Below are 25,679 nucleotides of genomic sequence, written 5' to 3' on the forward strand. Positions count from 1 at the left end.
TATCCCAACACAAGTTCAAGACAGGGGAGGAGAGAGGCTGCTTTTGTAAAGAATGGAGATCATGCACATGCTTTAAATCTCTGCCGATGGGCCTTGGAAAAATCAAGATCCTGGTTTGACTTTCCCTTTCTCAGTTGCATTTCAAAAACAGAAAAGAGTGAGTGGATAAGGGAGCCAACCACACAATTCCGAGCACCTAAATCACGCCTAAATTGTCCTTCCAGAAATGAGGAAGGAATTCTGCTGATTCTGAGGGAGAAAAAGGTTTTTTCCAGCAATTAGTGGATCCTGCCCAATGCTTAAGGGATGCAAAGGGCACAGCATGGATGGTAGCAGAGAGCTGCTCACATTCAGGCCTCATCAACACATCAAAACAGCATCTGTGCTTTGAAATGTACATTCAGGGAGCAAGAGAGTGGCAAAGGCCCTTGCAGCTTGGAAAAATAAAAAAACAACAAACCAAACCAAACCAAAAAAAAAAAAATGCACCAAAACCCAACAGCCCTGGAATTAGCTACATCTTGTCAGAGGAATTTTGAAATTGTGCAGCTGTTATCCCACGACTAGAGATGTCCCTTCCACTAAAAATACATTTATTATTGCTCCAGACAAACACCCCACACACTTCCCCCTCCCTCTTACCCTCTGGGGATTCCCATGCAAGCAGCTTTACAAGGCTTTGGAGCAGCACTCAACCCAAGCAGCTTTCCAGCTGCAGTGTGTTGTGCTGGAGTGCATGCCCATAGCACCTTGCTCAGTATCTCCAAGGGTTAAGACAGAAAGCTCACAGCACCTCGTGACATAGTCAATGGCCTTGTGTTGGCCAGGTACACACTGAGAAGTGTTAATTTGTTTAGGAGAACTTAATTTCTAGGATCTGCATGAGGCACCTCTGACTGACTTGGCTGAGGTAGGGTTATAGTCCAGATGGGCTTTCCTGGACTCTTTCCTTTTATCCACTTAGAGATGTCATTGAAGACATTGTGTACATCTTTGTGTACTTTGTCTCAGTATCTTTCCAGGCTCACAGCAGCCAGGCCAAAGCCACAGTCTGTGTCCCCAGTGCTGCAGAGCTCTACAGGGTAAGTTCAGGGCTTCCCAGACACATCCCCTATCCTGTGAGTGCTGGCACCATGCAGGAAACACAAACTGCTGAAAGCAGCTGGTCACACCTGCAGTCCACGTTCTGCATAGCTGGTAGGTGACTTTGCAGCATGCCTGATGTGTCCAGACAGCACTGGATTGTCTGTGCTCTAGAAGTTCTCCTGCTTCCTGGAAATAATGCACTTGCTACACAAACAACCACTTCTACTTGAGAAATTCAAGACACAAAGGACATTAGTGCAGAGCACAGGGATGCTCACGGTGGCACTGGGTGTAGGTATAGGGTCACCTGCCTCCTCTCTAGAAATCAAAAACAGTTTTTGCAAACTCATGAAAATGTGAATGTTTTCCCCAAAATAGTTTCACCTGCCCTGCTGCCCTCCCCACCCAGTTGGCAAAATGACTGCAGAACAGCTGCCCTTGGTGAATGTACAGCTCCTTCGGGCTGCCTAGAGTAACTTGGCTCTGGATGTGACACTTCTGGGTCCTTGGACTAAGCTCTGTGTCATGGAAGCAATGACTCCTGCACAGAGTCTGTGAGACTGGGTGGAAGACAGAGCTGGTGTAAGAACCATAGAGACTTCAGGGAGAAGTTAAAATCTTCCTATACATTGCGTGATATGTGGCTGGCGTAACTCACCATCACAGAGTTCAGCCATCCTACTGCTTGTCTTCCAAACCCTCCTCTGGTGGACAGCACTGCATCCTCTGCCAGGCATGGAGCATTTTGCAGACGCCTTTACTGCATCACCCAGAAAGCCTGTGCTCAGCTGAGGGCTTTGATCTGCATTCCAGCAGTGCTCAAAGGTGTTTAACAAATCACTACAAAATGCTGCTCCCCGAACACATGCACTCAACAGATCACACCTCAAGCAGCTGCAGCCATCAGGAACAGGACCAAGGAGGATATTCAATCCCTACTACATGTACCTGGAAATGAGAGACACTGACAATCCCAGATCATCCAGGAAATCTGTGGCAGTGCGAGAAATCAAACCGAGACCTTCTCGTGTACCAACTAAACAATGCTTTCCCAAAATCCTGTCAGGAACCTTTCTCCCATGTTGCCAGGTACCAACTGATCCTGGTGCTTGCCCATGCTATGGAGACAGAGGGAGTGGGATCCCACAGGTGGGTCCCATTATTCCTTCTCTAAACAGCAGAATGATGGGCAGACACAGCTCTGCTCATGACACAATCGGCTTCCAGAATAAAACCTTGGTAACAGCAAGTTCTGTGCAGCCCATGAAGCCACTGCTTATAAACCCATGCCCACATTCAAAGGAGGAAGGGAATTACTCTTTTCTAATATTAGACCAAACTGGCCCTAAATCTATTTAACATGAGCACATGTAGGAAATGCCTGCCATAAAGTCAAAAGGTTAATGGTGAGCAGGGAAAGAAATAAGTCCACATATGGCTCAAAGTGGCAATAAAACATTAACTCCCTGATTCACTGGTTCAGATGTTCACATATGAACATTTTAGAAGGCAACCCTAGAGAATTAAAGCAGCTACTCAAACAGACTGTTCTCAGCACAAAGGTCCCTTGCACATCCTATACTTCATTCAGGGTTGGTGTTTTTCCTCCCTCTTTTTCCTACTCCAGACTTTGAGAAGCCAGTTCTTCATGTCCTCTGGCAGAAAAACATCCAAGTGCCACCTCAGAGCTGCAGTTTAAGCCACCATCACATGGGATAAATCAGTCCCAAAGTTCCAAACATCAGGGAGCTACACCTTAATAATGTTTCCCCAGAGAGGCATCGCAGCAGCAAAAGCAGCTTTTATCAGAGGAGAAAGCCTGCAGTTGGCACGGTATGACTTATGTGTTTCGTGCCTGAATCCAGCACACAGAGCAAGCAGCAACCTCAGTAACCTCAGAAAACTTTTGTGTTTGGCTGCAGGAAGGAAAATTTCCCCTCTCTTTCCAGAGCTACCTGTCCTTCCCCTGGGAATATCTTTACCCAAATGCCTGTAAAGGAGCACGTGGCTGGGCATGGTGCCCACAGAGCCTTTGCTGGCACCATGGAGCCTGGAAAGCAGCAATTGTTCTTGGCCCAGGGCTCCGTCCTGGGGCTCAGAGACTCACGGCCAGTTTTGTTCAGAGCACCTGGGGGTTTGATATCAGCCAGTGCAAGTTTTCAGGTACTTGCCATGGGAGAGACCTCATTCTGTCCTGAAGTGAACAATGCCTTGGGCTCCCTTCCTTGGGAGTGCCTTTCTGCCACTTGCAGAGTGTTACATTTGTATACGAACTGGCAGAATTAAGCAAAGTAGTAGAGAACTTGTGGAAAGTTTACCAAATTCTACACAATGTTTAAACTGTTTGAAAGGCAGAATCCATAAAGTATTCACAAATTAGTTTTTATCCATTTTAAAATTTCGCCTATAAATGTCTTTTCTCACTACAATTTTTTTGGAGAGGAGTCTCTTCTTCTTAGAAAAATAATTTCAAAGGTAATTCTAATAAACGTACTGAGGGGTACAAAACCAAGCACTATCAGAAAATCTACTCTTCTGCCTTCTTAATACTGACAGTTTAGTTCTGTGGGAATACACATCCACATATGCTGTTACCTTCATTAAGACAAATCAGACATGAAATATTTAAAGAGAAACAAAAGAATAAAACATAGGTTTGGTCCTTTTTGGTTTCACTAGAGTGAAGGATGTCTGGTTTATTAAAGAGGATTCAGCTAATGAATATTAGGAATACCTGCTGTTACCTTTCATGTCCTGTGAGGAGAAGGGGCCTTCCCAGGTATTAAAGGATGGGATGCAAACAACACACTGTTAGTGGCAGAACTTTTCTTCAAATTGTTTGACCCATTTTTGAAAGAAACAGGTATTAGAAAAAAAAAACCAACCAAAACCAAGAGGATGTGGGCAATCTAAGTTATACCACATTTCCCTCTTCAGATAATCAGCTTTCACTCTCTCAGCATGTCTGAGACTATAAATCTAATGCTTATTCATCCATAAATTCTTAAGGGGAAACACAATTGACAAGTTCATCTCTCTTGCTGTGAAGGGACAAACCAGCACAGGACAGGAAGGAGGAGGAACCCATGGGTTTACCTGTGGGTTTCTGCACCCAATCAACCCCTCTGTTCCTGGGGCGGAAGAGGGGGTGCTCTGTTTTCTCCAAAACAAGATAGTGAAACTGATGTCATGCCCAGCACTTAGTTTGGTTTTTCTAAAAGACTCTTTACCTTGGCTGTTCCAGGAAATTACATTTTCAAGACAATATAGTTACAGTGATAGCCCAAAAAATGGGCAGAAATCCAGATTTTTAAAATCCCTTTCCTGGCAAGTCATCCTCTAGCAATAAGAGTGCTTAAACTGTCAGCAAAAGTCCTCAGAGTAAGCTCGTGAGAGATGAAATCAAGACATTAGCTCTTCTCGAAATACTTTCAGAGGCAGCTCCCAGGGCCAGAGGAGCTCCCATACCATTTATCATTGTTTTGGTTTATAAACTGAGATCATCTATAGCAGAACTGTAGAAAAGTGGAGACAGTCCAGTTTCTAGCTAACTTATATCGACAGAGTTTTCTCTGCAATGGAATGGAACTGTTATTCCTTACAACTACATCAGAACTAGGGGCTGTAACAGGTATAACTAATAGGGTTTGGAAACCACCCATTAAAGGTAATGTTATAGCAGCACGAACTTGCTGAGGCGAGGCTTCAAGAAAGACTTGGCTGCCCTGGTCCACATGGAAAGGCAATTTCCACTCTCCAGGGCTCCTATTCTGGTTTTGAACAGGAGGTTTGTGTTAATTGACTTAAGTGCTGCATAACCAAAGTATTCAGAAGAGATAGACCTAAATTGCACAGATCAGCACAAGTGATTTAAGCTCAAGGGGAGTGAGGATGTCCAAAAACTAACTCAAGAGCACAAAAATCAGAAATTTGTTCGTATTTTGGAGCCACCTTTGTTGTTCAGGAGAGGAAGGCAGTCTCTCCATTCCTGAGAGTGTGCTGTAACCTCGTAAGGACAAGACAGGAAGGAAGGAGACTCCTACACTTCTCCTGCACCAGCCTCTCTAGGGGCTTCTTCTCCATCTCTGAAGCTCAGTGAATGACTCGGAGCATTGTCACAGAAACATAGTGCTGCTTTGCACCCATAAGCAGACACAGCCCATCACAGTGTGCTCCTGGAGAACTGAACTGAGGGGCAGCCCCTGTGTGTGTGGCAAAACTTCCCCTGTCCCACATCAACCTCCCTGGTTGCACACCAAGTAGCAGCCAGTCTCAGTCATTAAAATGTCCTTTTCTTTCTTTGAACTGCAGAGACCACAAAACTAGAGGTGTGGGACAAGCCTCCACCTTGACCCAATACATTCTGTGCTTCCAGAGGCACAGTGCCTAAACCAGTCAAAATCTTCCTAAGGCCCATTTCTTGGCAGTCTGCTGCTGCTTCTCCCTTCACATTTAATGGGCCCCTGAGAGAAAACCCCACCTCCATCCCCCCAGCCCTGCCGCTACAACTTCAGCTGCCCCTACCCCCCTTTCCCCACAGAGAAGGGGACAAGCTAACCTCATCCCCTTTCTGACCCTTCCACTGGCTGCAGCTCAGGGCACAGGTCATTGAAGCTACTGCAGGATTCTGTCTAAGTGTGGAATGGCAGCTCCCCAGCAGCCCCTCTGTGATACCATGGACACACACCATAGGAAAATCGAGAAGAACAGGAAAAGGAAGTGACCAGAAAATTCAGTAGCCAAGGCAGACTTTAAGATCTAGAAAACTTGTTTTCAAAATACAACAGAAAAAGCACTGATCCTCATTTAATGCATCCTTCCTTGATTGATCTCCAGACCTGTGGTTTTTAGGGATGTTCAGCCCTCACCACCCCAGCCCTGCCCTTGCTTACCTGAGGGGTATTCGGATGGCAATGATTCTGTCGATGGCAATAGCAAGGAGGCTGAAGATTGAACTCTGAGTCAAGACCAGGACGAAGCAGGCAATGAAAAGGCAGCCATAGAAGAAGGCACAGAAGCCAGTGCTGATGGTGATGGCAAAGGGGATTGCCAGCACACCCACAGCAATGTCAGCAGCAGCCAGGGACACCACAAAATAGTTGGTGACGTTCTGCAAGTTGCTATTCAAATAGACGGCCCAGCAGACCAGGATGTTGCCCAGGATGGCCAGCACTGCGATGATCAGTTCCAGGATGATGTAGGCTATGTCTGAGAGGAAGTCGTCCTTCCCATGGACTAGCATGGTGAGAACAACCAGGCCCACAGCTCAGCGTTCATATCTGCAGAGCACTGAACAGTCAAGACACCTCAAAGCTGCCTGGGGTCCATGGAGCACTCGGCTGCCAGCCTGGGAAGGCTGCTCACACACACACTGTTCTCCCCATAGCTGTTTAAGAGCTTTACAGTAGCTGTTGTCAAGAACAGAAGCCCAGGGTTTGCCAGCTCCAGCAAAGTGGATTAACCAGGTGCAGAATACTTCAAACTCCAGCAGACAAACAGACAGGAGAATCTCTCTTGGTGGCTGACTCTGCTCCCCAGGCCTCAGAATCCAGCAGGCAGCACAGCATAGCAGCTGTACTGTACAGCAGTGTCACATCAGCTGCAGTGCTTTGTTTCCTGTTGACAATCACCCTTCTAGTCATGGCTTTCTGTCACTGCCATACCTACTAGCAACATCCTCTGATCCTCTTTTTCACTTTTTCCCACTAGGACTTGGGAAATACTCTCTTCAGCTGAAGCAAACATTAAACTTCTTCACTTGCAGTTTCCTCTGGAAAGAGAAAAACACCAACCACATACACTAAGTAATCAGCTCTATGGAGGAGATTGAGAAAGCAAAATCTCATTAAAGCAGCACATTAAATTGATAACGGATATTAAACAGACCTAGAAGAATACATTATTGGCAAAATTCTCACATTTTGTCTACCCTGAAAGCTGCAGGGACAAACCCAAGTTCAGGAAGGCAGTGTTTCACAGTGATGATGAGAAACAAGGGACGTTTTGTTTTCGAGGCTACCAACTGAGCTGGCACTTCAGCAGCTGCTCCATAGCCCGCCCTGAAACACGAGAGCCCCACTAATTATGTCCTGGCAAGTGCTAAGGCTGCACAGAGAAAAGGTGGAGGAGCCTTTCACACACACCTGTCTCCCTCTGATCGCAAACACCGGATTTGAGCCATCACGTGCTGTCCACCCTCACATGCTTTGCCACAAAACTGCTGCACCAATGCCCTGCTCTGCAAGGACATGAACCCTCATTCACAGGGGGTTATGCTCCTGGCATGAGTGGTCACTCCTCTGTGGCCATAGCCTGTCTGGCCTTCATGAACATGGGCACTGGAACAAGATCCATGGCAGGGAGAATCGTTCGAGGTGTGCCAGACAGGGATATCTTTGAGGGTATTCCTGCTGACCATGCACACTCTTTGCAAGGGTCTCTGCAGGCTCCCCTCCTGAAACTCCATTATTTTTGTACATGTAAATCTGTATCCTATAAGCAAACCATTTATTCATTAACTGCACTGTCCATAGTGTCTGTTGCATCCACACATCCAGGACAGCATCATTCACCTACAGCCAGCCAGAAACATGTCCACCAAAACGCACTTCTCCCAGAAATACACACATAGGCATGATGCCAATGTCATCTCTCAGGGCTGCATTTGAGTTCCTGCAGTGTCATGCACACAGCTCTGGGACTGAAGTTGCTGCTGCTTGTGAGGTAACAGTCCTGCAGCTGCACTTCATACAAGCAGATACACATCACCTGCACGACCTTGCAGGTCACCTCGTGCCTCTGCTTCAGATATGGGTGCATTTCTCCACAGTATCAGCTAAAAATACAGAAGGAAGAACGCAGTTTCCTGAGCTTTGTGCCACAGTCAAGAGATAATTGCTTGCTGTCCTCGCCTGTCACTTCTAGAGTGGGTTGCAAACCTTATTTAGCAAGCTTTAGCAGTAATATTTTCTCATTAATTTAAGAAACAGCTTGAAACATCAGAAGGCTGGGAGAGAGAGAAACACAGCACTAGATGATAAATCACCAAGCTCACTTTTGGATGTAACATGAACCTCCAAAACACAAGATTTTTGGGCCCTGTCCACAGGTGATCTGGTGTGGTCTTACCCAGCAGGGTTTGATGCCTTCACAGTTCACTCTGTTTTCAAGTCAGAAACCTAATTTCTCAGGATAAAATAAAAGGGTAAAGACAGTGATAATAAAAGAAAATATGATTAACATGTGATTCACATCTGATCTCAGGAATATAATCTAATTTTAGACCTTTCATTGATTTAGAGCTCTATTGCTAATGCTGCATCTGAAAGCAAAGTGAATGATTCTTGGTGGTTTGGACATGCTTCAAAACCCTTGCTTTTCTCCACCTTCAGCTATCTTGTTTCTGTGTTTTCTTTGGTTTTAGTGGAAGAAATCAACAGAAGAGATTAGTGTGTGATCTAGCTATTAAGAGGAAGATAAAGATCATCCATTTAATCTTTTCCAAAGAAGAAAAACCCCAAGAAATCTTTATATTGTCTATGCTCCTATAGCAAAACCTCCAGGTTTTCACTGACCTCCTAAAGATAGCTTCTACTTTCTTGGATTTCAGGGATGTCAGTGATATGCCCCTGCATCACTCTGCAAGCATCTACTTGTCCATTACAAATCCCAACAGGTTTGTTTCCAAGCAGAGATATTGAAACCTCACCTTCCAGCCCAACTTCCAAGGAAGGGGCTTAGAATTATATAAGATAGAAATAAAGATCTGGATGGAGAGAGAACAGAAGGGGCAGGATGAGAAATAAACAATGCTTTGTGCATCCATGTGAGCAAGAAAGGAAGAAAAAAGACAGGAAGAAGCTGGTAGGAGGAAAAAACAACCAAACAAAGGAAAGAGGGGGCAAAATAGGCCCCTAAGAGAAATGGGGGTGCTGCCCAAGGCAGGACACGGCTGTGCCTGAGGCTCTAAGGTGGATGTGAGTTCTGGCTCAGGGTGATGCTGTGGGGAGCACACACCTCCCACAGGCTCCCACAGGCTCACACCTTCCCACTCAGGCCAAGAGCATGGCCAAACTCCAGTGCTGGCACAAGTTTAAAAAAATTTAACAAATTACTGTGACATACTTGAACCAAAACTACTGCTACAGAAAATAAACCCACTACCACCTCCCCACAAGCTCCTCTGAGATGGAGTCAGAAGAGCTGAAGAAACCCCTGTTTGAAAGGAGTCAGCCTGAGAACTGGGCACCTTAATCCTGATGCTCAGAGGATTTACCTGAAGTCCTGCTATGTAGCTCTTGCCCATCATGCTCATAGCTCATACACTTCAGTGAAGAGGATCAAAGCAAAGTTATTGGATATTCTTCCCCATTTGAGAGCTTCTTTCAGTAGAATCACAAATCCATAATAATCCTAGATGCATTTTGTTTAACTTGACTCTTTCAATGGCTCATCTTAAACTCCAGCAGGACAAGGAGGAAAGTTACAAACTTCACAATGGAGGTCCTGCACATATCAATGGCTCAACACAAAGCTAAGATTTCCTACACCTCTGCATGATCCTGAAAAAGCACGATGCTGGAATCTGAAGTTTAATGCATACATCACACACTGTTTTCTGACACAACAGAGCTTTTAACCTTCTACTTTAACTGTTTCATGGCCTGATGTTAAATTTGAATTTTTTATCTCTGAATTTGTTTAATCCCTTGCTTCCCATTTCCCTACACAAACAGTAGCCTCATTCTTTATCCCAAGCCCCAGTCATTTATTCCAAAGCAATCGGAATGTTATGTCCAGAAAAGAACAGCATGTCCTTCCACCCTCTGCTCTCAGATGGGCTGGAAAACACTCGGAGTTCCGCAGAGCCAGCACATCTCAGGGGAGAGATGGCCAGAGCTGAGCAGGTGTCCCAGCCACGACAAAACAACATTTTGTGTCTGCTTCAGCTTCTCTGAGTAGCCACTGACATTAGCAAAAACAATTATTGGCCACACAACCCCAGCCTCACCTGCTGCTCACAGAATGTGCCACAACTCAGGCAGGTTCATGTTTAACCTGAGCTCACGCACCTCTCCTCATTCATCTCTCACAGTGTCAGCTGCTGTAGTGCTCACCTGACATAAAAAAATTTTAGGAGTATTTGCAATTTGCTTGAAAACAAGAACAGACTCAGTCTTTCTGCTTATACAGCTAGAAATTCACTGCACAGGGACAAAATGAAATAGAGACCACCTAGAGAAGATGACATAGATCCAGAGGCAAGATGAAATTTATTGCAGAATCGTAGAAACCTATTGTAGAAACCTTTCCCAAGACCCAAAGGCTCAGCAACCAGGTCTAATAAGAAAAAATTAATTAACAATCTGCTTTACTCACTGGGGAAGTGTATATTTAATAACTCAGGCCCTTGAGGGATCAGCATGGCAAGCTTTTTGAAACTTAAGAAAAATAACCTGTATCACCCAACAGGCTGGACAGCTACAATTAGTATTTCTTCATAAGCCCTTGTTTTATTTTGTTAATTCCTTCTTGATACCCGGGGCTATGTTCCAGCCTTTCCCCCATTATTAAATAAGCCCTTTTTGTCATTCACAAACCTGTAAAGCTGGTGCTCTGTTCATTTGTAGTGACTTGGAACACTCTGTTCTCTCTCATATTTCAGTCCCAATGAGAAACTCCTCCTTGAAAATTCAATAAAGCATCTGCACAGCACGTTCCCATGAAGCAATTCACCAGCAGAGCCTAAGCAAGCTTTAGTTTGGCATCTCCAGTTGACTTTGGACCAAGGTGTTGCCCCTTCTCTCTCCTGAGTGACAAGAGCATTAAGCTGAGCCCTTGGCCACTGCTTGGTTCAAATCACCCACCTCAAACAAGCTCATCTCCTGCTCTTGGCCCCTGCAGGCTGAGTCCATTCTGGTTTGGGAGGTTTTGGCTGCCCAGGCTCTGTCAGCTGGTACAGAGCAGATGCACCCTCTGTGCGCCTGCCAGGTTCACAGTGCCTGTGACACTTCAGTTTGACAGCTCCTCTCACATATTAGCAAAATCTCCAGACAATCAGCAGCCCTTAGGGCACCCCAGACAGTCTGTGGGCACGTAGGTGACAGAGGTGACAGACTGCAGCTTCCCCAGTCTCCAGAGGGGTTGGTTTCTGTGTCTGCTCTAGGATGGGGCAGGAGAGGCAGCAGGCAGCTCAGGGGGCCATGGAGGGATGTTCGTCAAGGTTCATTCTACAGATCACAATCTTGCATCTCCTTTTGACAACATGACCCTTCCCAGGTATCAGTCACATGCAGATTACCTAATTCCCTCAGGGAACATCCTTGAATACATACATGGCCTTAAGCAGAAAAATTGGTGCTGCTAAATAATTTGTTTCCTACTTTCCAAAGCCTGGAGGGGGAGATGCTTGTCGGTTTTTATCCTCTCTTTGAAATCCCTTCAGCTCAAAGAGAATCTCCCTATCTTTTAAATCAAAGACTCCAAGAAATCTTGTCTCTCCCTACCACTTCAGAGGTTCAAGTCACAATAAACCAATGTGCTCACAGGCAGTACACAAATTTGCAAAACAACTGGGGCTGTAAAACATAATGAAAACAGGTGTCCTTTGGGGAAAATGATAGGGAAGGCAGCAGGAGCTCTTCTCTGCGTTGCTCAAGGGTTTCCTTTCTGAAGTTTGGTATTTTATGAATACTTCACGAAGAACAGCTTCTCCAGGTCCCTGACTGTGCACACAAAGCTGTGGGGAACATCCTCACCCCTCATCCCATGGAAAAATGAAGAGTTGTGGCTGGGCAGGGCAGGAAAAGGGAGGAAGGAGGCATCACCCACCTAACCAAGACATACATTTGCTGATTCCTCTATTTGCTTTATTATTGGCTGCTGGCTAAATGATCTTTTAGGTCATCTGCTTACAGTAATAGGAGGAAATTAAATATTAATAATAGACTATTTCCCTCTAGACTGCTCTTTGTTAACAAAGGATACAAGTGAAACAAAGCAGGCAAAATTATCAGCACACCATGGTCTTGGTTTTCAGGTACCTGAAGGACTTGCACTCTCCCTCAGCCTTCCCTGGAGGCCCTTGCACAACTGCCTGTGTAGACACCTATGTAAGCGCAGTACACAGGGAGGTGTGGAAATTCTTATTCTGTCAAGGGGCTCCACATGCCAGTCTGACCCTTCCAGAGCACCATTTCAGACTTTATCCAAAATATCATCTGAGCCACTGGTGCTCTGACTGCAAAAACGCAGGGCCAAGGATTTTTGGAAGTAGACTTTTTGTCCTCTTGGGAAGTAAACTGCTGTAATATAAACCCTACAGTGGGGTAACAAGCTTTCTGGATAGGCTTTGCAAATTCGTCTGAAATACTGAGTAAAATGAGAGCTTCAGCTTTGCTAAATTTGATGTAATCCCCTCTTACAGAAAAGCAGCAGCCCTCCATGACTTAAAACGTTCCCTCCATGTACTTATGAAAAGCAGAAGAAATGGCTCTTCAGAGACCTGTACTGTCCCTGAACTTTGTCTGTCAGTTTAAAAATGGGAAAGAGGGGCAACAATTCTGTTTTACATTTCCATCCCTGGTGCAGTCCAGGCCAAAAAAGGAGGCTGTACTCCAGGAACAAGCATGGGGAACCTGGATGTAAAGTCTGGACGGATTTACCAGAGACACTCAGGCTGCTACATCAGTGACAGCAACAAAAACCGTGACAAAACCACGCCCTGCAAGCCTGTTTTGTCTCTCTTCTTCTCCTGTTTATGCCCATTTAAAAAAAAAATTAAAAACCAAAACTGCCCCAAAAGTGAAATCCCACTGGGCAACAAGGAAAGGTCATAACACAGATGGGCTGGCTGACAGGAATGGCTAATTCCAAACCAATATTGCAGCTTTGCCTTCTGCCCTCCAAGTGCTAGAAGTGGATTAATTTTTTTTGTGGTAGCGGAAGAGAAGATTAGAACAGAACACATTTGACCATTTTTTTTTCCTAAGTGGATGTTATGAATGTTTAAAAGCAAGGGAAAAAACCTCACAGTAATTATTCCAATTCTAATGGTCACAAAAATCCAGGGAGGGCAAAACTAAGTAAGGCTGAATGACCAGCAGTTAAATAAGCCAGATCAAACAAACAATAGGGAAAAGGGTCCCCTCTGCTCACCAAAATCTCACTGGACAGCATGCATCATGATATATTGCCAAAAGACACTAAAACATGTTAGATTTTTGAGCAAACAATTTGTATTCAGGATGGCTGATGTTCATTTATCTATGGTGGTATTTCTAAAAATAAAAAAATAGAGCATTTGGATAGGCTTTCATAAAGCAGGCAAGTAAAAACGCATAATTAAAACCATGTACCATGGCCCGAAACAAGTTACTACTGCCAATATCATCCACAGTGTCTCTGAGGAGCCAGTTTTCCTTTCCTGTGTGAGGGAAGAACTCAAAGACAAACTCTGCCTCCCCACAGCCCTACTAAAGCCAGCTGTGTTCACACATGAGGAGCATTTCCTTCAAGGACGAAATAAGAGAAATGAGGAAACAGAATATAAAGAAGAGGTGACCCACTGAGGAATACAAGGGGCAAGGGAGAATTTACTCTGAAGATATTTATCATATTGCTAATGCATCCATTCTGGTCTATTTTAAATTACTGGAATAGACTTCTCTCCAGATGTGACTTTGCCTCTCATTTCTATATTAAGTTCCTGGACAGGCAGTTAAGAATTGGGTACATCTGTTCATTTTCCTGCATTTTTATCCAGTTGTTCCCAAATCCTATTTGCCTTCTCTAAGTACAGGTTTCCTCTCCACCATGCCCTGGGATCCCTGCTCCTGCTCCCTCGAGCACTATCCTGCAGGTTACCAGGAATGTCTGTATAAACTGTGATGGTGAAACAAAAGCTCACCCCAGTGCAGGGAGAGCTGTTTTAGCAGGTCAACCAACGTCCTTCTACACCACAAGGAATGTAACTCTTTCCATCTCTCTCCATGTAACTTAAAAGGATTCCCCAGCTGTCCTTCCCTATCCTGATGAAAGCATTGTACAACATTGTTCAACCCAAAAGCAGGCAAAAGCCATAGTAACAAATTTTCTGTCCCCTTTGTTTCCAGCCACTTTCCCTCAGCCATTTTGTAATTTTCTTCTCTGACTGCTAATGCTTATTTGCTCAGTGTCAGCCTCACCATCCTGTCAGTGTTTCTGTGGCAGCTTCAAAGCTATTTGAGACATTTTTAGGACTCTGCCATCCTCTGTGGATAAGGAGTTGATGCTCTGATGATGCCCTGAGGCCACATGCCCTCACTTTGTCACTCCCTCTCCTCTTTGCTGTGACTTGCACCACACTGCTGTCACCCTTGTGAGGTGACTTGCATTTCTTCTATCACAGCCAGCCACACCAACACTAGGGGTACTCAAAGGAACTCTTTTTTCCCCGAGTCCTTGATTATAATCCGATTTTTAAAGAACTTTCCAATGTCGCTGTTACTGGTCCCGGAGTGTCAGCGTTGAGCTGGTGCTCTGAGGACTCTTAAGTCCTTTCTTCATTTCCTAAGCCCCTGTGCTGTGGTCAGAGCACGTCCGCTCCAGTGACAGCCTGCTACCTCTCACGCTTCCTGCTCTGACAGCCCCCGCCGTGGAGAGCACAGAGCTGCTGGGGAAATGACACTGCTCACCAGCGGGTTCTCTCCTTCTACATCAAACCGTCACACTGGACACCTGCAGCCATTCATAAATCACTTCAGAAAACATTTTACTGCATTTGTTGGCTGTTCATGAGCTGCCATTCTTATCCAGAGGGAGTAGAAAGGCAAGGAGAGCAACAGCCAGGACCCCACTACAGCAGAGACACCTCCACCACGCTTAGGAAGTGGCCCTTCTGTCCTATGAAAACTTCAGCAGTTTTACAGTCTCTGCTCAACCAGACATCATAGAAAAGCTCCATCTGTAAAGAAACCTGCAATCATTTCTCAAATGCATGACAATCACGATCCTCACACCTTGCCAAATGAGGATAAAACACAAAAGATCCCCAAGGCAAATTCTTTAGGGACTGTGACATTTGACTCAAAACACAAAAGATGTTAGTCAAGCAGAGATGGATTCCAGGAAGGTGCTCAGAACAGAGGCCCCCAAGCCTTTACGATGGTTTTTCCTAAGTGGACTGTGTCCATCTCTTGCTCGCTGTAATCATAGAGCTGAGCTCTGTGGTGATTACATGGAAGAAAAAGAAGATTTCCCTTTAGCAATGGAGGGAAACTTAACAAAAACCCTAAATGAATCATAATGGTCAATCAGAGTTTGGATCAACATTTCATAAGACACAGGATGACATAAAAGAAAACATTGTTTTTAGGTGCTTGACAAAGCTAGGTGCCTCAGTTTCAAAAGGTTCAGCTAAAGAGGCCTGAGTTTTGGGATTATCAGATACAGTCCTAGACTATCCCTGACTAGATAGCCATTAGCACAAGTCTTTTTTTTGCCAAAATCTGGGCTGCAGAACATTTTAGCAACCTTTTAAAAGTCAGCGTGCTTCCTCACACATGCTCCAGGAGCTGTAATGGTGCTGGTGCCAGCCCAGGTTAGTCTGATGAGATTTTCCACTGAACCATTGAACCTGGGCACTGATCTGTGGATTGGACGTATGTGGAAACTGTAATTATTCAAATCAATTTCAATCACATGTCTCTCTTCTGAAGATTTTATTAAAAAGCCACATACCTCTTAGCTGTCTTTTATCCTGGGGAGTATTTCCTATGGAAAATCCCAGTCTGTGCCCAAGTAGATGGGTCTCATACTGAAACCAAAGTTGTTATTATCACAGAATATGGCATTTAACCACCTACTCCCCTTAAGTCCTTAAGCTCAACAGCTGATTCATACCAGGATCTGACACTCCTGTTCTATTGGGGAAAACTCAATAACCAAAATGATAGGGCTGTTTGTAGAGGACTTTCCCAGTGCAAGGAGGGGGATTTGGGTAAGAGGCGATTGTTACAGAACAGGCAGAGAGAGCAGAAACACTTATGCTGCCCTAGTAAGAAAAAATAAGAGAATGGCGGGGGGGGAGACAAGAAGCGAGAGGAGAGCACAATACTGCAAACCTAAACCAACACATCTCCAACAAAGCCAGGGGAAAAACGGAGGAGACTCTGAGGTCTGAATACTAAACGAGGAAAGAAACTTCTAACAGGGAAAACTTCAAACCTCACCATTCCAAAACGGATGCATTAAAAGATCGCACTTTGCTCCGTTCAGCAGCACTCCTGCCCCGATGGGTGAGGGGCTGCCCGGGGGGATGCTCAGACGTGACCCCGCGGTTCGGACTGGACTTCGAGAGGCTCCAGAAGCAAAACCCCCCCCGGGGAGCTGCTGAACAAGAGCCACGGCTGTCGCTGGGAGCCACAAACACCGGGCACGGGGAGACAGGGAATGCCGTATTGCAGCCTGCCGGCAGATGAAACAGCCCCAATCTGCAAGGACTAGAATGCCGGAGTGCATTCCCCCCTGGAACTGGGAGCAATCACAAATGCTAATCAACACACGGACAGGAGCCCAGCATGTCACCCGTCACGTCTCCAAAGCTCCAGGAAAACCCCCCTTTCCTCTTCTTGGATCAGAGAGGGACAGGAAGATTCCCTCATCCCCTGTGTGCCTTTCCCTCCCCCTGTTCCTGGCTTAAACCATCCCTGCAAGAAGTTCCCCCCTGCTAACTTCTCCATTGTCTCAGATGCATTGTTTGCAAATGTTCCCTAAAAATGCTTTGTAAAGTATTCTTTATTCCTGTTTCAGGTCTTTCCACATCTCTGTGTAACACCTGGACTTTATCTTGTTACCTGTCAGATAGTGATAAACCTACTGTATGCAACCCCTGACTTACCATCTAAGATAAATACAATTTGTCTTGTAGCTGTCATTTCTTTTCAAACCCTGCCTTCCACAGCTGCATTTGTAGTGGTAAAATTACTTTATTTGGGCTTGAAATGTGTAACTTTTCAAAAAACAAAAATGAAAAAATCCCTATCAGCAAGAGCCACAGGACCCAGGTGGAGGAGTGAAAGAGATCACACCTTTACAAACTCACATTTACCAAATAGCTCTATTTGCTGAAGTGCTTTGAAATACTCTTTGCTGATGGTCTGTGGGTTGCTCACTGTGGTCAGGATGAAGAATGATTTAGAGCAAAAGAGGATTAAACTGAACATCAGTGTGTTTCCTGCACCCCAGGAAAGCAAGGAGTCTCTACTGCAGAACTTTTAGGAGCAGGATGGAGAAAGATGTTAGAAATGGCAAATGCATAGCTGATCCTGCCTTTGGGCAGAGGCCTGGATTAGATGACCTCCAAGTGCTGCCTAAGGATATTTTCCATAACTGAGAATTCCATGTACCATCTGTCCATTCTGATCTACAGAGATTTACTGCAGGAAAAAAAGTGCAATACAACCAATTCCTGATACAGATGGAACCTCTCTGAAGGGAGAGGCATCTTCTGACCTGCAGAAGGAACTGAAGCCTTCAGAGGTTAAATCACCTTCTGTGCATCTACCCAGACCTTCCTGCCCTCCCAAAGCAGAATGCTGCCAGTTCTTTACCCCTAACAGACCAACCCTTAATATTTAGGTACAAAAGCATCTTATTAAGTAGGCAGCTTCTTCAGCACTTTTTAAATGAGCAGAGAGGCAAGGAACTGGTGCTATTTTGTTCAAGTAGCTCCACCAAGGCTGTTTAGGTGCACTGATGCAAAACCTGATGATGGTCCATGAAGCAACCAAACCTTCTGGTCCTAAATACCAGACCCTGATGAAAGAGAATAACCCTCCATTGACATGTAAGAATCTGCCCTGATTCCTTGACACACAGCTCAAGATCTCTTTCCTAGTTTTCACTGTAGAGTCCAACAAAAATTAAAAGTTTAATAGCCCATCTCCATTTCCAGATGGAAATCACACAAGAAAGAACAACCTTGGGAGTTAATCATGATCCAGATCAAATGAGAAAATGAACAAGCAGAGCTGGAATCTGTTCAAGCTGAAGACAAAGACAAACTTTGCAGGACACCAAGAGAGATGTTGGTACCAGCCTTTGGACGGAGAACACCTTCCTCCCAGCTGTGCAGAACTCAGAGACCTTCCCCACACTGTGCCTTGTCCCATCTCAAGTGGATGGAAATGTCAAACCGAAGTGAAGAGCTGAAGCATAGTGAAAATGGTGGGAAATCTGTGAAACCTTAAACATCCTGTACATCAAGAAATCAGACAGCCATCAGCCAGGCAGAAAGGAAGTGGTAAAGGGGGAGGCTTTCCATCCACACAAGACGGAAAAGCAGCCAGGCTCAAAAGCAAAGGGGGACCAGACCCTTCTGAGAGACAGGACTGAAAGGAAGAGTGAAGATTCAAAGCAGTCCCCCCAAACCTTCTGCTGGGCCGAGCTTTTCCCATTACTTCTTAAGAGAACTTAACCACATGGCGCTACATTAAATCCATTATTGAAGATTAAACAAAAGAGATGAATAGCTTTCAAAAGCTGATTATACCCAAACGCAATAGCCCTTATGGAAACATTCTATTAAAATACCAGCAAAAACAGAAATGCAAACATGGGAGACCTAGCAGGAGGCTTTCCAGCTCAGACCTTTAGTGTTTTTTGCACCCATTGATAGAAGGACAGAGGCTAAAAACATCATCACTGGGCCAACATCCATCCAACCTGGTACAGGGTGATGCTGATTCTATCTTTTTATGTATAAAAATACATATGGAAAAACACAGACTATATACACAAGAAAATTCCAAATGCACCACACAGGTAGCATTAAAAAGGAGACCTGCTTGCCTTTTTTTTTTTCCCACACCGTGGAATAAGTAATTTTTATTTTATGTACACACATACGTGTTTGCAGTTTGTACCCACATGTGTTCTCTACAAATTCAGAAGTTTGTAGCTTTCCTGGTAAATTCAGAATTTAATCCATTTGCCACATTAGACAGGATTTCATTTCCATAGGTTTTTGTGATACATGATTAGATTTATATTGACTTTTTTATTGTGATTCAAAATAAGGTATTTCCTTCACAGACCTAATTCAATTGAAATATTTCTCACCTCCCTGCTGGTCATTTTATCTAATCTTTTTCTACTTCACTTGGGCAATATGCTCTGGGGGTGTCCCCAACAGCAGGGGCTGACTATGCTTTCTCCCTCTCACTGTTAGTTTCCCTCATGCAGGAGAACGAATTTATCAATTACTCCAGTTCTTGAGTTACACGTGTCTGAGACTTACAAGCCTGATAAGAAACCTGAAAACAAATACATCCAAAGACTGAGTTATCTAATAGTTGGCCATCTGCTTAGGAAAATAATTTTAAGTAGTTACAGCAATTCTATTAACTATTTACCAAGTGAGTCATGTTGTTCTCTTTAACTTAACCCTTCCTGTCTCTCTGTGGGCTCAGTGCCCCAAGCAGTTTTGAAGAAGGTGCTCAACCACCTTTCTCCTTACAGGAGACAGCAAAGCCTGTAGTCCCCCTGCACTCAAGACCCCCAAACTCACACTGCACCAGGGCATAAAAGAGCAATAAAGCAACGGTGACTCTTAGACCACACAAACGACCATGCAGAAAATCTCCCAGGAGCATCCCCGGCGAGGGCACCACAGAGCAGCACTGACACAGCAGGAATGGGAACGCACCTGCTGTCTCAGGCACTCTGTGAGGGCAGGTCACCCCGCAGGGCTCCCGAGCCCTGTCCGCCAGGGCAAAAAGCCTTCATCCACATCCTGCCGGCAGCTCTGGAGACACCCCGCACCTTGCAGCCTCTTTCCCCGTCCTTCAGCTGCCCTCTCCCCCAGCACAGGGGTACAGACCCCTCTGTGAGTGGCAGCTCCATGGACACACAGGGTACCAAGGCTGAGCGCTCCCGAGCACAGGGCAAGGGACTCCGCTGAGAAACTCTCAGCCACTCGGCAAGAGATAAGGCAGACTTGGGGCTTCTGGGGGCAAGGAATGGGACCAGACTGCACCGGTTTGAAGCCATCTATTCAGTCCCTGCCCCTTCCCCCGTAACACGACTGGGAAGTGCATAGAAATCTCCTTCGAAAGCATTACAGAGAACTTTACAGGATGAGGGGTTCTCCTGTGGAATCACTATTTTATGATTAAGCACAAATATCCGCTGAAGGGCCGAAGGAGGGCTGGGTGCAGGAAGGCAAAGTCCAGCACCTGATGTTTGAGGGAAGATCCGTGGAGCAAACATCTTGGAGCGCGGGGGTGTGTCGAGGGACTGACGGCTGGGAATCAGCACGGAGTGAAAAGCACCGGCTACACGAGAGGAAGACTGTCCGAGCCGGGGCAGGAGAAAGCGGTGGCAGGGCAAAATCGCCACGTCTTGGTGGTGGGGTCTCGGCAGCACCGAGAGGGCAGCGGGTGGCCACTTTTCAAATTCGCGGGACAGGCAGGACAGGGACCGAGGCTGCCGCGGACGCCGTGAAGGGAAACCGAGACGCGCACCGCGGCTGCCGGGGCCGGGGACCGCCGCGTTCGGGATGCTCCAGCAGGACAAGCCCCGCAGTTCTCCCCGGCCGGGAGGTCCCGCTCCGCCCCGGGAGCTGCACCCCGCGCCCCCGCCGCCCCTCCCCGCGGGCCCGCCGGCATCACCCACCTGGCCTCGGGGCGCCGCTCCGCTCCGGCCGCGCCCGGAGCCGTGTGGCGGTGCCGGCGCTGCCCCGCTCCGCTCCCGCCTCCGCGCAGGACGCGCCTGCCGCGGCTCCCCCTGCAGGGCGGCGCGGGCGGCGCGGCGCGGGCGCGGCGGCGGCACCGGGACCGGGACCGACACCAGGACCGACACCGCGACCGGGACGAGCGGCTACGGGAACGGTTCTCACTCCCAGCCCCGACCCCGCTCCCGGCCCCGGCGGGATGGGCGCCCGGCAGCCCCACAGCTTTACCTGGCGGCCGGTGGCGTCTCGGCACGGCGGGGCTCGGTGCCAGCACGGAGAGCCCGGAGAAGCATCCCCGCAGCTGGGCTGGAGGAGAGAGGGCACTTACTTGACAGTCCTCGCTCGTCGTGAGGGACCTGCAAGTGACAGAAGCGGGCTTTGACTAAGCTTGATCTGCATACAATGAAAGAAGGAAAGAAAGGAGACGAGAGGAAAGAAGAGAGAAAAGGGAAGGGAAAAGGAGAGGGGAAAGGGAAAAGAGGAGAGGGCAGAGGGGAGGGGAGGGGAGGAGAGGAGGGCTTTCTCACTACATTATTTTAAGCATCTACTTCTTTCCAGGCTGGAAAACCCACCCAGCGAGTCAAAGCCTGCAGCTGTACCACACAGGGCTGTGGTGGCACCGTGCAGTGCTGGGGGGACACTGGGTCAGACTGCAACACACAGAGAAACTTCACTCTCTTCTCTGCCTAACTGCCATTACTGCCTACGGAAAGGACCCCCGTGCCTTGCTACTCTGAAAGTGTTTTAAGACTTCTCCGCAGAGGTATTGAGTGTTTGAGAGCAGTTTCACATTCCCACCGGGTAGGTGGTTGTGGATCCCAGCAGCACACAGCACATTTCCTGCCCGCGGTGCCCCTGGGGCTGCGCCTGTCCCCAGCCAGCTCCCGCTCCTCCGAAGGACTTGGGGACAGCCATGACTCATCTCGCAGCAATTCTGAAGCTGAAGGGAGAGAACCTCTCAAGAATTTGATCCCCTGCTCTTCGTGGCTCTCTTCTAAGTTCTTTTAATTTCCATTTTTCAAGTTTACCTCTCAGCAAATAATTAATGTATGTGCTCCTATTGGGTGGACATTGCAAACAGGAAAAACCACCAGCGTGACTCCCCATTTCCCACCAACTCCATGGCAGGTCCCAGCCTATGACAGACTGCTCCATCTCAGTGACAGCCAGCCTAGGCCTCTCTGTGCAGGGACTGCCACAGGTTGGGTGCCTGTGCCGTGCAGTGAGTTTTTATTCTAGGATTCCCCACTCCAGAGAGGCTTTGGTTCTGCCACCTTGGCCAGAAGCATTCCCACATCACTGACACACAGCACCACTCACCCTGCCTTCCCTGGCAACAACAGCACAAATGATGCTTTACAATTTTTTGGTGTAACAAGACACTAAGGAAAGAAGCAGCAGCCAACTGGCACCAGCCCCTTCAGTGCCAACCTCAAAATCTATGAGCATCTAAGCATTAAAAACTCAGCACTGGCAGCAGCAGCTGGCACCTGAGCTGCCCTCCCCTCCACTCTTACCCCAGTCAGGAAGCCAGGCTGGTTCATGGGCTGTCTCAGCCATGCAGCTGGGAACTACAGAGCAGAGTGAAGGCTGCTCCAAACACAATGGAAATCCTCTGGGGAGAAAAAAAAGTCATTTTTCCCAGGAAGTTTGAGAAAAGGCTGAAGTAATTTACCACACAGTAACATAAAATGATTTTATGGAACACATACACTGACTAGCCAAGTCAAGAGAAAAAGCAAAAGTGGGAGATGAGAAAATTAAGAGCCTCATCAAAACATACTGCATAAATGATAGATTCAGAAATGCCACCTGCCTACGTGATGTTTACCAGAGCCTTTTGAAAAATGTTGACACTAGGAATGGGATACTGTTCATGTAATGGCCTCACATTTACCCTGTACAAGAGGTAGTATTTTCCCACTCCTAGCTGATACTCCATGAGACTTTATGCTGTGCATTGTTCTTGAGCTATAGGGGCAGGTCAGAATCAGCTGCCTGCCAGGTACTGCTATGTCTGCTCAGTGTTGCTCCTTTCCAAGGCAGCGTTTCCTGTATTGTAGAGGCTGCCTCACCTTTTGGCCCAGATCCTCAAAGCCATCCAAATTACTCTCTCCCACTAAAATCAATGAAAGTTGGAAATCAAAATACTTTTAAGGAGCAGGGATGCAGTTTCTAAATATTATTTTGTTCCTGAATACATTAAACCCAAAGCTGTTGCAGTCAACCCCCTTCACTGAACTGTCAGGCTGGTTTTTTCCAGCCATCCCATCTTCAATATATCACTTTATAAGTTTCCCAAGTCACAATGTTGATCACCATACCTTTGAAGGACGCCAGAAATGCATCACTGGGTGTTTCTTTTCCCAGTTGCAACTCTTTGATTTTTGCAGCTAACCAATTTTAAGATTATTTGATGGAAATATGATGGAAATTTGTTGATTTTCTTTTAAACCAGCAAGTCATGGAAGATCCAAAGCAAATCTCCAAGTACTTTCACAGGACTGGCTGGTAATGGCTCCCTGACCAGCTTCTAATGTTTCTTAGAAACTTCTTTCCATAAAAGCAATCTGATACCAGAAGCACCAAACCATTGGTTCCTTCCCTCACTGGCCATTCCAGTTTGGATGGCATATCACATCCCCATTGTCACCTACTGATTATATCTGTGCATCTGGGAGTTCTGCAGTGATCCAAGATGTTAAAAATCACTATTAACACATCCCAGAGCAACTGGGCCAGACCCTCTATGACTTCTGCATGCTCATTTCTCACTTTTACACAAGTAACTGTGTTTATAATGAGCAGCTGCTGGTTTATGTCCTATTCAGCAGTTGGATTGGGAAATTTCCATTACTACAATAAGATCTGAATAGATCTGTTGCCTTTCTTTTGAACTAAGAAATTAATTGGTTTTCTATTGGTTTTATGCCATTGTCCCTGTCAAGTATCAGACAGTATTCCTTGTGCATATTCCATGTGCACTGTCCTTACCTCTGGGTATTTCTACTTATGCCCTCCCTTACCAGTGGCCAATGACAGCAAATTGACAGTAAGGAATACAAGCAGCTTTTATATTTTTCCTTTGTTTTTACAATATATGCAGGGGTGGCAGCACCAGAGAGTGCAACTGCCCTTGGTCACTGGAGTATAAACCAGCATTACTGCAACTGCTGAGCCCAGGCACACTTTGAGAAGGGATGACATGAAGAGAAAGGCTGAAACCACCTGGAAAGAAAACAGCTTGGAGCAGCCTCCGCAGCCATGGGAAGGTACTGCCACATGTTCAGAGCTGGCTCAGAGCTGAAAGGAGTCCAGAACTGCAAGGACAGAAATTAAATTTTCTGATTCTCCTGTGCAGCGCCAAGAAGGGCTTTCTCATTCCTGGAAAGCAGAGCTGCAGTAACATCCTGTTCACTGTCTAACTGAACAAGCCAAACTCCTGAGTTTTGGGCAGCTGAAAAACAGTGATAAGAGTATTTGCACTTCTCAGACTTAGCAACTGAGCTCAAGCAGAAAACTCTAGAAAGCCTGTGTAGAACAACCTTTGAAGTGCTTCCTTCAGAAAGGTGAGAGCAAAGTAAATTAAAACCTCACACTCAAGACCTACTGTGAAACTCACCGTTCTCTTTGCTGGCACTGCACGAGGGACACCTTGGCCGTGTCAGGGATGCCCCTGAAACACAGAACAGACTCATAACCAAACCCAGCCTGCCACCCTGGGAAGCAGAAAATCATAGCCAGGTACTGAGGCTTCCACATGTAGGACTGGAAATGATCAGTTTGCCTAGAATAGAATCTGGAAGAATTGATGTTGTTTTAAATAGAAAAATTATTTCAGTCTTTACAAAGAGATTAATGCTTTATCAGTTTTGAGGCTCTTCACTGTTGTGGAACTTTCTTTTCTAACCAGACTGAATTATACTGCCTGAATCTCCTCAAAAGCAATGAAAGACACCTGTGCTAGTCTAAGAGAAGGGACGAGGGCATGGTTACTTGAGGTCATTTGGATACACCAGAAAATCCTTCAACATTAAAGACAGGTAGAAATATATATATGTATGTGTGTTTGTATATATGCAATTATTTCGCTCACACTGTTCAACATTATTTGATAACATTTTTTAAATGAAGACTAGGAAAAGCTAGGTTTTCTAAAGAGTGTCTCCTTTACCAAAGTTACACATGCAAAATTTTGCTGGAAATGCCAATGGTTAAAATCATAACGAAGGACACTCCCATGTCAAAGACCGAAGCCTTCACACAAACTGTTCGATTCCAGCATAGGAGCAGTTCAGCTTTTACCAAAGGCTTAAGGAAAAGAAGCTGAAGTCAAGGTAAGATTTGCCCTCACAGGGAAATGCAAACCATATCCCCAACACAGTCTGAATCCAGTTTGGGTCAGGAACAAAGGAAGGATTTTCAGTAATTTCATGTCAGGAGTTAAGTACTCTCCGTAAAAGGCACTGCCCAAACAGACTGTGGCTTTATTTCTCTCAATGCTATTCAGCATGACAGACTATGAGATGGAATTCAATCTAAATTTAAGCACTCTCTGTAAACTATTAATAGAAGAAAAACTGGTAGCATGAATCATCATGTGGGAGCTGCAGAGCAACAGCTAAAATATAACTTACCTTTACACAATAAATGAACTGTTGGAGTTGAACGGCCCAGCAGAAGTCACTTGATTCTTCTTCACTTGAACTATTCTCATTTTATTCTGAGGAGCAATGAGAGGGCAGCCCTTATTTAACTTGACAAAATACACATTGTGTATAACCCAGTTTTGTCACAACACAAATTGGAGACAAAAAGGAGCTGCTGACTCTGCTCCCCACCACTCCCTGCTAGGGAATAGTGTGTGATGGAAGTGTTGGTG

General features: G+C 46.0%; 1 protein-coding gene across 3 annotated transcripts in view; it reads right to left on the reverse strand.

Moving 5' to 3' along the window:
• Positions 1 to 21,200, reverse strand: part of ADORA2A (adenosine A2a receptor) — a 28,333-nt gene extending 7,133 nt beyond the window's left edge. The window contains exons 1-2 of one of the 3 annotated variants that reach the window (XM_085075978.1): positions 21,026 to 21,200; positions 5,979 to 6,856 (exon numbers count right to left, since the gene is read on the reverse strand). In XM_085075978.1, the coding sequence (XP_084932104.1) occupies positions 5,979 to 6,328 (350 nt within the window). In that variant the 5' untranslated portion in view covers positions 6,329 to 6,856; positions 21,026 to 21,200. Of the gene's footprint in view, positions 1 to 5,978; positions 6,857 to 20,300; positions 20,378 to 20,739; positions 20,871 to 21,025 lie in introns of those variants that run through there. The other 2 variants (XM_085075975.1, XM_085075979.1) reach the window with 2 other exon arrangements.
• Between the last annotated feature and the right edge of the window lie 4,479 nt (positions 21,201 to 25,679).

Source organism: Lichenostomus cassidix, chromosome 15, assembly GCF_008360975.1.
Source record: "Lichenostomus cassidix isolate B80296 chromosome 15, HeHo_3.0, whole genome shotgun sequence".
Classification (NCBI taxonomy): Eukaryota; Metazoa; Chordata; class Aves; order Passeriformes; family Meliphagidae; genus Lichenostomus; species Lichenostomus cassidix.